A 14,259-nucleotide genomic window follows, 5' to 3' on the forward strand; every position below is an offset into this window, starting at 1 on the left:
TTGTTAATTTTGAAGCCCGCGTAAGGCCTGCGCTAACCTTCATTGTTAGGAATACAGTTTGAAATGAGAAAAGTAAATAGACCCAATCAACAGAAGCGAACTTGGCACTGTGAAGTACCTTTTTAGAGAGTTTCAAATTCGAGTTTGTAATTGAAGCTTCCCTAAATCTCACGTGCAGGGCGACTTCACAAAGGTAGTTTTAAGGTATCCTTTGATACTTCAAATTCCTGCTGTAATAGACCAACGAATGACTGAAGATGCCCCGTGTTTGTCGGAAACTTCAATTGGCACTGATACTGGTATCAATTGGGCAAGTCCTGGGCTTCACTGACTACCTGCTGAAATCATGTTCTCAATCGGGCTTCTGTCAAAGAAACAGGCATTACGCTTCAGAGATCGAAAGGGCTCAGGAAAGCCCATACAGCCTGGACCCTGCTAGCATTCAAATTAGTAACTCGAATCACACTTTCCAGGCCACGATCCAAAAAAGTATTCCAGATCTTCTTAGCTTCAATGAAACTCTAATAGTTGAGCTGCCGGTCTTCGTTGATGTTCTTGATGGCGGAAAAGTCCGCTTCAGAATAGACGAAAGGAGAGAAACAAACAATACTTATGTTCCTGAAATCTTAAACCCCAAGCGTTACGACGAAGCATCCCTCTGGGCCTTCCAGAAGGACGCCAAAACTCAACCTGTTGAAGTGGGCATCGAGAAATCTCTCTGGTCCCGGAAGACATCTGTCACATTCATCGCCCCAGATTCGCAGGTCAAGATAAGAGTTTTCCTGAAGCAATTTAGAATTGAGTTTTACTTCGAAGAAAATCTGGTTCTGGTGGTGAATGACAGGCTGCTCCTAAACGTCGAACACTTAAGAACTCCAGAGGAAAACACTTTGCAAAAATTGCCAGAGGAGCTGACTTTTAACGACTTTGAAGATGACTTCGAGTACTCTAAAAAAGATACTCTGCCTTTCGGTCCAGAGTCAGTTGCGCTGGACTTTACATTTGTTGGAGTTACTGATGTTTTTGGAATTCCTGAGCACGCTGACAGCCTAAAGCTCAAAGATACGCGGGATGGGGAACCTTATCGCCTTTTCAATGCTGACGTCTTCGAGTACAGCTTAGGTGCCAGAACACCCATGTATGGTGCTATCCCTTTTATGATTGGAAGTACCCCAGATTTTTCTGCTGGTATTTTTTGGGTAAATGCTGCGGACACCTGGGTAGATATTAACTACAGTGAGTCGAGTACCGGTACCCACTGGATGTCTGAAGCTGGAACCATAGATGTAATCATCTTTCTCGCAAAAACTCCACAAGAAGTCACGTCTGCATACACAGAAATCACAGGGAGGCCGCAATTGCCTCTTAGCTCGTCCATTGGCTACCACCAATGCAGATGGAACTACAATGATGAAAGGGACGTTCTGACTGTTGACTCTCAGATGGACAAGGCTGGAATTCCTTACGACTACATTTGGTTAGATTTAGAATACACGGATGACAAAAAGTTCTTTACTTGGAAGCCTGATGCTTTCCCCGATCCAAGGAGGATGCTCAAAAAGCTTCATACGCTGGGCAGAAACCTAGTTACTTTGATTGATCCTCACTTGAAAGTTGACTACAGTGCAAGTAACACGGTTGAGAAGAGCGGCGCTTCCGTGCGCAATAGTCTCGGCGCTAGCTACCATGGGCACTGCTGGCCAGGAGAGTCGATTTGGATTGACACAATTGGCAAAAATGCTCGTAAAGTCTGGGGCAAGCTCATGTCAAACTTCTTGCAAGACTATAACAACTTACACATATGGAACGACATGAATGAGCCTTCTGTTTTTAGTGGACCGGAAACCACTGCACCAAAAGATTTGATACACGATGGTGGATTTGAAGAACGCTCAATCCACAACCTTTACGGGCTAACAGTTCATGAGGCCACTTACAACGCCATGAGAGAGAATTATGGAGAGAAAAATAGAAGGCCTTTCATCCTGTCCAGGTCTTTCTTCGCAGGCTCTCAACGTACAGCCGCCACCTGGACGGGTGACAACGTTGCAAACTGGGAATACTTGAAGATTTCGATCCCAATGTGCTTATCAAATAATGTTGCTGGATTTCCTTTCATTGGCGCCGATATTGCAGGATTTTCTGGAAACCCCACAACTGAACTGCTTGCACGGTGGTATCAAGCAGGCATGTGGTACCCTTTCTTTAGAGGCCATGCCCATATTGATGCTGCTCGCAGAGAACCGTACCTTTTCGAAGAACCACTGAAGTCCATTGTCAAAGATGCTATTCTTTTGAGATACTCGCTGATGCCAACCTTCTATACAGCATTTTACGAGTCAAGCACAAAGGGTTCTCCTATAATGAATCCTGTTTTTTTTGTCCACCCCGAATTGCACGAATGCTACGGAATAGATGACCAGTTTTATATTGGCAGTAGTGGTCTTCTTGTAAAGCCGGTAACAGAGCAAGGCGCTACTGAAGTTCAAGTTTTTTTCCCAGCGGGGCAGTTTTACGAGTTTGATAGCCTGAAAGCATTTTCTGTCCAAGAGCCATCATACTTGACAATAGATGCGCCCATTGACAAGCAACCCATTTCCATAGAAGGGGGTCACATTCTTTTCAAGAAAGAGAGATATCGGAGATCGTCGAAATTGATGGAGCACGACCCTTACACGTTAGTTATTGCTCCCGATGTGAATGGAAAGGCCGAAGGAACGTTGTATATAGATGATGGTGAAACGTTCGCTTTCCAGGATGGCGAATACATGAAGGTTGCAGTGAAGCTCGAGAACGACGTACTAGAATCAACCGTCACTCACATGCCTACAAAATTTCCAAATTTATCAACTCACGTCGAGAGAATTATAGTCGGGGGAGGCCAATACTCAAGTGGCCCAAATCGTGTCACATTGAAGAAGGACAAAACGGAATGGATCCTGGAAACAAAGATTTCAAAGAACGGCCATCACGCAATCATCGAAAACCCACATCTTGATCTGTCGAAGCCTTGGTCTCTGGAGGTTCACCGTTAACATTGACTGCTTGGTACTGAATCTTGTTGAGGACCACTTGTTTCTCGCAGCCGCGTTGAGTATTTAACAACTTTGGTCCAGAAGATCTTTTTATCACAAGAAGGGCACGAACCCGAATGAGGCAACAATTTTCTCACGCCAGTAAGCGCTTGCTCATCGTCTACAAATATTCGATGCAAACAGCTTAAGTGAGAGAGGAATTGGCAGTTATCTGTTGGGCAGAACGCCACTAGTGGCTTCGGACTATCTTCGTCGCTCATGTAGTTAAAATCCTTATGACAAATAGGGCAGGTGATGCAACCATGGTAAAGTGCTTCCTGGTAAACACGTACGCGTTCATCATCGGCTCTCAGAACGCTTTTATATAGTTTTTCGACTAAAACCAGATTTTCAGAAGCGAATTCGTTGGCACCTCTTTTTTGGAGCTCTTCTTTGCTGGCCGGTGGTTCTAAGCTCTCCGTAACGTTTGGTATATCACAGTCTATCAAGAACTTATTTTGAGACCACGCGTCGACCGCTTCGGCGCAGAAAAGGTGAACTTTCAGGTTCATGTAGCTAAAGAATTCATTTTTGATCAAAAGCCGAATGTTCCCCAACTTATGATGGATAGTTCTTCCACCAGCTTTTTTAGTCACTATCCTTTGATCATCGTCAATGAAGTGGGTTAAGTTACTATGCTGCCAGGCATGTTCGAATTGCAGAGCTGCAATTTTGCTTGTAAATCCGTAGACACACGCAATCATTCTCCAAGGCCTAAATCCTGTTTTCTTTGTTCTATATGCAGAGCCATTTGCAAGAGTTCCATTATGTTGCCGAAGCCTTCGCACAGGATTTGGAGTGGAACCAATGTAAAAAGACTGCTTCTTGGGCACTGATCGAAGAAGATAACAGCAGTAAAAATCTGGAATAGCGTGCTGCTTAGTCTTTGACCTACTTTTCATCACTGTGAAGAGTGTTCTTCTGACATCGTACAGGATTGAAGATCTTAAGGAATAATTTTTCTCCAAACGCTGCGCACAAGACTTCTAAAGAAATCAATGATTAAAACGGGCCTGAAGAGCTTCCAGAGTTTTCACAGGCTGAGCTCTCTAGCTGGAAAAGTCCAGGAGAATCAATTGAGAAATCTACCTTCTCCCAAGGAGTTGAGAAAGTTCCTGGATAACTATGTCGTAGGACAGACAACAGGAAAGAAGGTGTTGAGCGTGGCAGTCTACAATCACTATCTAAGGGTGAACGACAAGCAGAAGCGCATTGATGCGAAGTTACAACGTGAACTACTGGAAAAACAGCAACAAGAAGATGACAAGGATGAGCCTATTTACACCGGCAGCAACGAGGCCAAAGTTGGTTTCCAAAATTTACAAACGCAGTTAGCACGAGGGATGGATCCGAAGGACGACGACCTAGAACTCTCCAAGAGTAATGTGCTCGTTGTTGGCCCTTCGGGTTCAGGAAAAACGCTTCTTGCTTCCACTCTAGCTCGCGTTTTGGACGTCCCAATTGCTATCACGGACTGTACACAATTAACGCAAGCTGGTTACATTGGCGAGGATGTTGAGGTTTGCATCGAACGCCTACTCATCAATGCTGATTACGACGTCGCAAAGGCAGAGCGCGGCATAATAGTGTTGGATGAGTTAGACAAGCTTGCGAAACCGGCAGCAAGCATAGGAACGAAGGATGTTTCAGGTGAAGGCGTGCAGCAAGCACTGCTTAAAATCCTTGAAGGACACTCAATTGAGGTTACAGTAAAGAGGCCCATCAACAAGAAGAAGGATGGCCAAAACAACAACCAGGTCAGTGCTAAAAAAGACGAGACTTTCGTGGTGGATACCTCTAACATCTTATTCATGTTAATGGGTGCCTTTGTTGGACTGGATAAACATGTTGTGAAGAGAATAAACAGGTTGAAGGCCATATCCAATGGAGAAACAATTGAAGACAAAAGCGAAGATTCTAAACGACTAAGATTCAGCAATACTATCGAAAAAGTTGAGCTCTCTAATGGAAAAAAAGTATCAGCGCTCAACTTGGCTACCCCGACTGATTTAGTTGCGTATGGTTTAATTCCAGAGCTTATCGGGAGGGTCCCCATCATAACAGCTTTAGAACCCTTAGAAAGAACCGATCTATACCATATTCTGAGAGAGCCTAAGAACGCACTTTTGAATCAATACGAGTACATTTTCAAGCAGTTCGGTGTAAAACTGTGCGTAACAGAAAAAGCGCTTATGAAGGTCGCCCACTTTGCTCTAGATGAAGGGACTGGCGCAAGAGGATTGCGTGGAATCATGGAGCGCTTGCTCTTGAATGTCAACTACGAGTGCCCCGGGTCTGGCATTTCATATGTTCTTGTGAACGAAGATACTGTGAAATCACTGCAACTTTCTGAGCACTCTTTGTCAACTCACGTAAATGCCAAATATTACTCTCGGGGCGAAAGGGACAAATTCATCGAGGACGTTCACAAAGAAGACTCTAAGCAAGGGAGAGAGCTTGACCGTCTCTATGGGAGAACGGCCACTCTAGTGCGAGAGGGAAACGTAGATCAATGTCCAGAATAGAAAATTTAAATCATTAATGAATATAAAATATTAGATTGCCTATTTTAAGGCTTTTGAGCTGTTATCAGAACAAGACGGACAACTCCAGCATCTTCATCTGCTTTGCCCATGTGTTCTTCTACGTAGCGCAGTGGAAAACTGGCTGGGTTTGTGCCTGGAGGTTTGACCTCTGAACTCAAAAGATCGTTTCTAAGTTGGTAATCGTAGTTACGAATCGCCAAAAATTCGAATAGAAACCCCATATTGTGCCGTAAATCGCCTCTTTTTAAGCTAAAAACTGAATGCTTAATGTTAACAAAGCCTGCAGCTTTCAACGCTCCAACTAAGTGTCTCATAGGAAACACCTGAAGACCTGCCTTTACAGCTTCCATAGATATCACGTCATTTAGGGCTTTCATTTCTAGCAACGTAGGAAATTCTTTTGAGCTCTTTTCAATATCGTAACCATCGTTAACATTCGTGAGATTGCAAGCAGACGTTTCCAGAAAACCTCCAGGACGTATGCATCGGAAAAGTTCGTTGATGAGTCCTTTCCATTTTTTAAATTCCAATGAAAACCAAACATCAGGGCATATTATAACGGGAAAAGATTCATCTTTCAAGGGTATCTTGATTTGTAAAAACTCTTTTTGGTAAGAGTTTGCCTCCTGCTTCTTGGAGGCACCGTTTTCTCTTTTGAAAGGTTTGGGAGCCTCCCTTCGGGTAAACATACAGTGAGAAGGAAGGACCAGTTTTCTGAAATTCGCAAGAGTCGATGCGTAGTAGTCATCCAAGTAACTATTTTGAATAGTCAAGTTCATTTTGACAGAATCACTTTGTGGTGCACGCTTCGATGATAGTGGGTTATCGCCCTTGTCACCGCTTGCGTGTGAGTTTTTACGCCTAAAGAAGTTGCTAATTCCTAACCCTGTAGAACTTTTAGCTGACTTCGTGGATTGGTCTTTTTTGCCACTTTGGCCTTGTTTTTGGGAAGAAAAACTCTCTTGGCTTGAGTTTTGAGATATGCTTGGCCTGCAGGTCTCATTAATGCCCTTGGCCCTCATCTCGGCTGCGAGTTTGTCAAGGTCGCGACCAACGCAGTCTTGAACAATAACATGACATGCTCTTGCACTGCTGGTTTCTGGAACATCGGTTTGCGGGTCGACAAAAATGTCGTTCCCCGACCTCACAGGCTCTCGCATTACGCTTTCCGAGACTTTTCCATATGAAACGTCAGAGGACGACGTTGTCGCTGACGTTGCAGGAGAGGACGAAGCCGATGAAGGCGGTGATAATGTGGTGTCCCCATCCACATCAGCGGTGGTCGACGTTGCGTTTCCGCTGCTATCCTCCCCCTCATCTTCTGTAGTCAGTCTGCCCAGAAAGGAGAGATCGACGAACAGATCAACAATGTTCCAATTCGGCTCGTCTAGGGCCAGCTGCCAGCCCAGCTCTTCCTCAAAGGTGCATCGTATCAGTAAAATATCGGCTCTAATGATCGTTTCCTGCAAAGCACTGGGAGGAGGTCCGGAGCAAGACAATTCTCTTTTTATGCTCGCATTCTTTTGAGGCTCGTAGTTCACCAAGTAGTCCACTATCTCGTTTGAAAACAAAAACGAGTTGTTGTCTATCATGAACTCGAGAGACTGCAGATACCACAGCTGCACTATTTCGCCAATCTCATGATAGTCAACACCGGCAGTGTAAGAAGGGTAGCCACCGGCAGTAGCGTTCGCGGCTACGCTAACGTTGAAGGGAAGACACGCCGATGCATATTGTCTAGAAGAGTGATAGACTTCCAGGAACTTCACAAATGATGCAAGCCGAGTTTTCGCGTAGGTATAGCAGTCCGACAGCGGCGTTTGCGCATTAAACATGTAAAATATTTCGAGTTTTGAAAAAAGCGGGTTGTAGCGTGGGTCGTAAATTATCTCGCGCGGCGTCCCGTTCACATTCAAGACCACTGCATTCAGAGAATGCTTATGGCTGTGAACTGTCTCGCCAATTTTCGGGAGCGTGTTCCACCAACGCGCGCGCGTCGGGCAGGGCTTGGCACCGGGCTCTTCCGGCACAGACGAGCAATATGGGTATGAAACCGCACTGGCGGCTGAAGGCACCCTTGTCATTGCTTCCGACACCTTAGGCGCCGGCAGCTCTTCTGTTATTGTCGAAATCGACGACGTCCAAGACGGCGATTTCGTGTTTTTGGAGCTGTCGCTCACGCCCAACGCCTTGCCCACGCCCGGAACAAATCCGCTATTTCGCCGTGAGCCGTCGGTGCACTCCAGCTCTCCCTTTGAGTGCTGTTTTTTCTTTCCCTCCATGTACTATTTTTGTTTTCGCTCTAGAATTTTGCTAGCGCTGATATGCCCTTGGAAAACGCTACTGACCCAACCTTAAAACTTCAAAACGCCTAAAACCTTGAAACCCTTTATTGCCAACCGAGAAATACCTTGATCCGAGCTTCTAAAATCCCCTATAGTCTCTTATGCTCCTTGCTGTTTTTAGATATTCTAGCAACTCTTTTTCGACTGTTTAGTTTTTTCGCCTCATGCAGAGAAACTACAAATTGCGACGAAAGGGGAACTGCATGAGGAAATAAAGAATAAACATCAGTGTAGTGGAAGAGCATTCTCATGTCAGGAACCCACCTACTTGCGAAGTTCTGCTAGTAGGATTATGTGGACATGTTGTTGGGGCCGGATTCGGCCTGTCCAACTGAATAACTTATATGGTCTCTGAACAATGCAGTTGTGGGGAACGCATCAAGACATGAAAATTGATTTGAAAAAAAAGGCTTTTAATTAAGGCTAATGGGTCCACAGGTTGGATACAGAGGTGAAGATCCCTTACGGATGAGTTTAACTAGTGCTCCATGCTCGTCGTATATGTGAAAGATACGTCCTAAGCCATCAGCTGCAGGACTCTGCTAGTGGCAACGGTTTCTTTACGGTTTCCCCAGGTAACCACTGAGAGGACCCTACAAACAAACAAACATCTCAAAATGGGCGACAGGCATAGCAAGCATGAAAAGAAGGATCCCGTTCAATTACAGTCAGGCCCCGTTTGGAGCCGAGTATGCAGGATTAGCGTCCTGTGGCTGCGATCACGAGTGATATACGTTGGATTTTGTATACCGCTCTACGGCGGATCTGAGCGTTTCGGCGCGCACCTTCGACACGCTGCTGTGCTCAAGGGCACTATTTGCACCTTGCTGTGCGGTAGGGCTAACTCACACGCGAGATCATGAGCTGTGTGCCCTCTCTGTTACAAATCAAAGTTTAGCATTTTTGAGAGAACTCTTGGTGGCACGCTTAGAAGGAGAATTTTGCGGGAGCCATGTAGTAGAAACGAAGACACCGCAAGCGGTAGCTCATCTTAATTTGGGCACGAAAGTGCAGCCGCTATATATCACTTGGATTAATCTCTAGGACTCGCACTCCATTTGAGCTCAAGCGTTGCCTAAGAGGCAAAAAAGATGGCCTTAAAGGCCTCAAACCCAGAAAAATGACGATTGGCCATATCTATAGGCCAATTGCAGAGAAAGCTCAATAGTAGCAACAACCACATGCAAGATTAACAATTGTCACATGCACCATGTCATGTCCTTTGGCGCTGGGTTAAGCATGGACCAATGCGAAATGGAGCGGGGAACGAGGTACGAGAACAGACTACCAAAAATAGACCACGAAGATTAGACTTCCATGATTCAGAGAATTTGACAGATGATACCTTTAAGAAGGCGTTGCCTCCGAATTGCAGGAACTGGCCCACTAGAGTTCAGCGTTTTAACTGTTTTGAGCATTTACTAAATACAGTCCGTTCTTGGTAAAATAGGCGCAATTGGTATTAGCAAAATGTGTCTTTGGTGCTTATCAGCCAAATCAGCTGGAAAGTTCCATCTTTCGATAACGCTTGCGCATCGTTCTAGCAGGTGCCTCAAGCTTTTTGCTTCTTCCAAAACGCCATTCGAAACCCTGATCTTAAGCCCAGATTATACCAAAGGCACCACAGAGACCTGGGAACCGTTCTTATAAGGGCAGTAGAAATAAGGTGCCTGGACTTAATTTAATCGGCGACAGTTGCAGTGACTTATCTTTAAGCATCATCGGTTGACCGCTCACTAATATGTGTGAGAAATAGAAGTCAGCCAAATCTGAGCTTAAGCGATCTCAGATTGCCATTTTTCGAAATATAGTAGTTCAGGTGCATCAAATCAAACAGAAGGTTTACCAGCCTCTCTGAACTGTAGAATTCGGAATTTATCTTAGGAAACTGTACACTACTGGATCACTTACTCGACGACTTGAGTCCACTTACGTTAGCCTCGCATCAAATTTGGACTGACAGAGTCAGTATGCAATTGAAAGTTATTCGGAGAACAACCAACAGTATAATGTTACGTCAAGTTTTTATTTTCAAAGTTTATAAAGGCGCTGAATCATCTAGCATTAATGGCTTGCTTATTCCATAGACGATCCTTGCTCGAGTGTATCCTCGTAGAATTGACGCGTCTTTAGGCACTAGCCTGGAATTTTGGTATAGTTGATGCGCATTCAAAAATGAATGATCCTCTTCATTAGGTCTCTAAATATTGACACGGCACGTCTCGAAATTAGCAGGACGTTGACCTAGAAGAAAGAACTGTGGAACCAGACACCTGGATCCTCTTGACCTGATTTCTTTTTGGCCACCTAACTATGGCCGCAACAACAGTTGAAATAGATTAGATTTCTACTATAAATTTGTCAGATTGTGATCGGTTCGTTGGTGTGTGATAGTGCCAAGTTGCATAATGACACATTGGTATGAAATGATATGACACATGGACATGTCATAATTACGACGGATACCCAACTAAGTACCATAGAAGGTCCACATTAACCGTTCATAGTCGAGATCAGACCACAGTGGCTTGGAGAAGGTAAGGAGTGGTACCACCAGTACGATTATCACCTTATGATTAAGACTCAGCCACGTCCCAGAAATTTTGTATAAATCCGGATGATTTCTTTGGTTTGCAAGACATAAATCTTGGACTGAACAAAAGACGGGGGAGATATTTAGTACCATCATCCACGAAGTAGTTTACTTAGATCATAATGGAAAACCTAGCCAAGGAATTTGAGACCCTTTCGACCAATGACCCAGACTCGCCCAAATAAAATTACCTATCAAAAGAAGGCTTACTGTTCAAAAAAGCTTTGATCTTTATACGAGGCAGACTCAATATTGGCGCCTTGAGATCCCTCTTAAAGCCTTCCAGTTCTCCATAAAGTTCACCAAGGAATTGCAATCCCTTAAAGCTTTGGTCTCAAGGGAAACAACAAAAATAGTTGCTCGCATAAGGACTGAAACTTGTTCACGTATGTTTGGCAAAATCCTTGTGCAGGGATTCGCCTACTTCACGAAAATAAAAGGTCCAAGGGCTTGTTCACTTAAAGCTATTTGCTTGCGCAAACCGCGATCGACACCCCGTCTCGCACGGCACTCATGCTCGGCACAACTCCATGTCTTACGGACAGATACCTAAAGTGGCCATACGTCCGGCTTGGGCTTTATTCTCTTTTAGGGCTAAGACATACCCATAATGAAGGTTCTAAGCTCCGAACTGTGCCAAATGTTGAAGATTACTTAGCCGCCGAGCTTGACCGTGTTTCATGCTAGCTAGGCATTTTCAGAAAAACCATCATGTCCTACATAAAATATCGTCATTAAACAGGCTTTCAGAATCCGTCCGTCGAAAATGCCGCGTTTTTCTATCGCTTTTGGAACAGCATAATTTGTTACGTATGGCGTCGGCGGCTGTTGTAATTATTTGGAGGCGAACTTTGGGAAACAGAGCAAGCTAGTCAAGACGATTGTCTGACCAGTAATGTTAATCCAAAGGAGCCCAAATGAACTTGATAAGCCCTTGAAACTTGCGCTGAGCTACTGAAGAAGTTTAGGCTTGGCTCTTGCCACAGAAAATTGTGGCTCAAAAAAAATAAACTGTGGAAAACGCTATTAAGATTTTGATACTTCTACTGAAAGTGAGAGCTATGGAAGTTCGGACATTGTTCTGGAAGGCTTTACTAAGGGCTTCTAGCAGTTAAATCCGACTTAATGTCCCCCTAAGCTCTCCATGAAAAGCAGGTGTAGTGTATACTGCAAACCATGTAGGCCTTGTTTTCCTTAGTGCGGTTTGATATAATGTTTGAACGGCTGCACTTCCCTGCTTTGCAATGTGTCTCGCGACAGCTAGCAAGCACACATATGTCCGAATACTCCCGTTTATTTAGATGAAGATGCTACGGATGGACGTACAAAAAATGCCCACCAAAAATGAATCGAGCGCCGCAAAGTATGAGGTGAAGCTCTGCCCTTATGCTATATGTTTATATACAAGACCGTTGAAAGGCTTGCGCAGGCACGCTCTAGTCGTAAAAACCGAATTCCCAAGTTGAAATGCAGAGCGCCGGGCAAGTTGAGTTGCCACAGCAATGCAGAGTTTAAGTTGTCCCGTCCACTAGTGCTCAGTACAGGCGCTGGAGCATGTCGTAGATACGGTCACCATCGGACACATAGTCATTGTCAACTATGTTCACTAGCAGATAATCGCTTATGACAGATTCGAGGAGCGCGACGCTTTCCGAGTGGTTGTTTTCGCCCATGATGCGCTTCCACTCGTCCAAGATGTCGAAAAACTCCTCTTTCCAAGCCAAAAACGAGACCTTCTCGACGATTGTAGGTTGAAGAACCTCGCGACCGGGGAAGATACCCCATGTAACCGCGTTCGCGGCGGTGTCGTCGGGGTGGTTGGAGTGCAGTTCGTCGGCAGAGTCGACAGCGAAATAGGTCAAGCTTGGCATGTCGTTGACGAAGTCTCTGAGCTGCGAGAGTTTGCTTTTAGGAAGCAAGAACTCGAGGTATTGCTTTTGATAAACGTATCCGTTGTTGGGACCCCAGCCTACAATTTTGTCGGCAGAGCTGGCGCCGTTGACACGAGGCTGTGAGTTCAGTGTAAGGATCATGTGCTTGTTGAGGTCTAGTAGTTGAGGCATGGTTGTGTCAACTTCGTGGTTAAGAGCCACATCGCACCATGGCAAGCACTTCAGCTTACCGTGCAGGTAGTCGATAACAAGGGCAGCAATGTCTGAGAACTTTGTAGGCGTAGACCACAATTCCAACGCACGCTGAGGAGATTGTCTAATGGAGGTGGACCCCAGCAGGTCCAAGTCGCCGAACGCTGGCGACGACGAATCGCCAAATCTACCGTTGGGAAACTCATCAGCGGTCCACTGAGAGGTACGCGCAACATAAGAGTAAGGTCTCTTTTGCCAGAAAATCGGGCGAACCGATTCATTGCGGCGCTGGGGGTGCAACGACTTTCTCCAGGGCATTGGCACAACTTCGTCTCTGAAGATGTCCTCGTCCTCGCTCAAAAGCCCAAGTCTGTCCAACACCATGATACAAGCTTTTTCCAAGTTCATAGTGTACATGTGCAAATGGGTGACGTAGCCACTGTCCAAGAGTTTTTGACACATCTGTGCGACTAATTCCGTTCCGACCTCGCGCACAGCTTGATCGTCGTCCTTCACTGGGTCCAACTTCGCCATAAACGCCTCTGGAACGTTGATCTGGCACCAGCTTGACCTTCTCAAAAAGGCGGCATAAGTCGTAATAGGCATAATACCCGGAATGATTGGAACCTCAATTCCTGCGGCACGAACCTGGCGGCACCACTCGATGAAGTTGTCCGCATCGTAGAACATTTGGGTGATGATAAAGTCCGCTCCAGCGTCGACTTTCTCCTTTAAGTACTGGACCAGTTTAGGTGACGCCTCTTCCTCTGGGTGCCCTTCAGGGTAGCCTGCGACTCCGATGTCAAAATGATCTCCGTATTTTTCACGAATGTAGCGAACCAGATCCTTGGCATATGTGAAGCCACCCTCACAAGGCTTCCATTCACTGGACGTGATTGGAGCGTCGCCTCTCAGCGCTAAAATATTCTGGCATCCTGACTCGTAAGCCTTTTGCAGCGCATCGTCGATCAACTGCCGAGGCATGTTGGTGCACGTGAGGTGCATACACGTTTCCAAACCCAGTACAGACTGCGACGTCGACACCAACTCGGTGGACAGTTGCGACAGTCTACCGCCTGCATTCCAGGTGATGTCGATGAACTGTGGGTGCGTCTGGTACATACGATCCATTCTGTCGTATAAGTTCTGAACACCCTGCGATGTCTTTGGGACGAAAAACTCAAAGGAGAAGGTCGCCTTTGATGTCCCGTTGGCCTCACGGTTTTTCTGCAGCTTCTCAGATACTCTCATGGTGCTTATGTCTACGCTTTATGGGAGGAACTTGCCTGAAATCCGTGGCCGTTGTATGCTCTGAACTCCGAGACGAAATTATCGGAATTCCTTCTGTTTGGGATCTGAAAAAACTCTTCAAAGTTCTCAGTTCTCGCTCGACTGTAGCCCTTAAGTATGCTCAAGCTTGCTAGATCTTAAACAGAACTCAACCTCGACCACCACAGTGCTCTTTGTATTGTCCTTCGATGTGCGTCGTTTAAATATACCCCATGTGAATGTGGCAGATAAGTATTTTAAAAATCTCGATGGCATTTGAGCAGCGGTGTTATACAACACCGAGAAGCCACTGCTGCGAACAGGGAAGCGATCTTAACAGAGAAAAGA

At 45.4% G+C, this 14,259-nt stretch overlaps 5 protein-coding genes across 5 annotated transcripts, besides 1 other annotated feature; 2 read left to right on the forward strand and 3 right to left on the reverse strand.

Annotated features, from left to right (window-relative positions):
* Positions 1 to 257: 257 nt before the first annotated feature.
* On the forward strand, positions 258 to 3,035 carry ROT2 (glucan 1,3-alpha-glucosidase ROT2; the record flags this gene model as incomplete). Its single annotated transcript, XM_002556109.1, has 1 exon — positions 258 to 3,035. One exon carries the CDS (start codon positions 258 to 260, stop codon positions 3,033 to 3,035), a length of 2,778 nt encoding a protein of 925 aa, XP_002556155.1.
* Positions 3,032 to 3,976, reverse strand: SLX1 (endonuclease; the record flags this gene model as incomplete). Its single annotated transcript, XM_002556110.1, has 1 exon — positions 3,032 to 3,976. One exon carries the CDS (start codon positions 3,974 to 3,976, stop codon positions 3,032 to 3,034), a length of 945 nt encoding a protein of 314 aa, XP_002556156.1.
* A 96-nt stretch (positions 3,977 to 4,072) lies between these two features.
* MCX1 (Mcx1p) lies at positions 4,073 to 5,599 on the forward strand (the record flags this gene model as incomplete). The annotated part of the gene is made up of 1 exon (XM_002556111.1): positions 4,073 to 5,599. One exon carries the CDS (start codon positions 4,073 to 4,075, stop codon positions 5,597 to 5,599), a length of 1,527 nt encoding a protein of 508 aa, XP_002556157.1.
* A 44-nt stretch (positions 5,600 to 5,643) lies between these two features.
* Positions 5,644 to 7,902, reverse strand: KLTH0H06402g (uncharacterized protein; the record flags this gene model as incomplete). The annotated part of the gene is made up of 1 exon (XM_002556112.1): positions 5,644 to 7,902. One exon carries the CDS (start codon positions 7,900 to 7,902, stop codon positions 5,644 to 5,646), a length of 2,259 nt encoding a protein of 752 aa, XP_002556158.1.
* A 2,422-nt stretch (positions 7,903 to 10,324) lies between these two features.
* Positions 10,325 to 10,742: a long terminal repeat.
* Positions 10,743 to 12,093: 1,351 nt separating this feature from the next.
* MET13 (methylenetetrahydrofolate reductase (NAD(P)H) MET13) lies at positions 12,094 to 13,893 on the reverse strand (the record flags this gene model as incomplete). Its single annotated transcript, XM_002556113.1, has 1 exon — positions 12,094 to 13,893. The coding sequence occupies one exon, from the start codon at positions 13,891 to 13,893 to the stop codon at positions 12,094 to 12,096; it is 1,800 nt and encodes a 599-aa protein (XP_002556159.1).
* Positions 13,894 to 14,259: the final 366 nt, after the last annotated feature.

Source organism: Lachancea thermotolerans (genome assembly GCF_000142805.1).
Source record: "Lachancea thermotolerans CBS 6340 chromosome H complete sequence".
Taxonomy (NCBI): domain Eukaryota; kingdom Fungi; phylum Ascomycota; class Saccharomycetes; order Saccharomycetales; family Saccharomycetaceae; genus Lachancea; species Lachancea thermotolerans.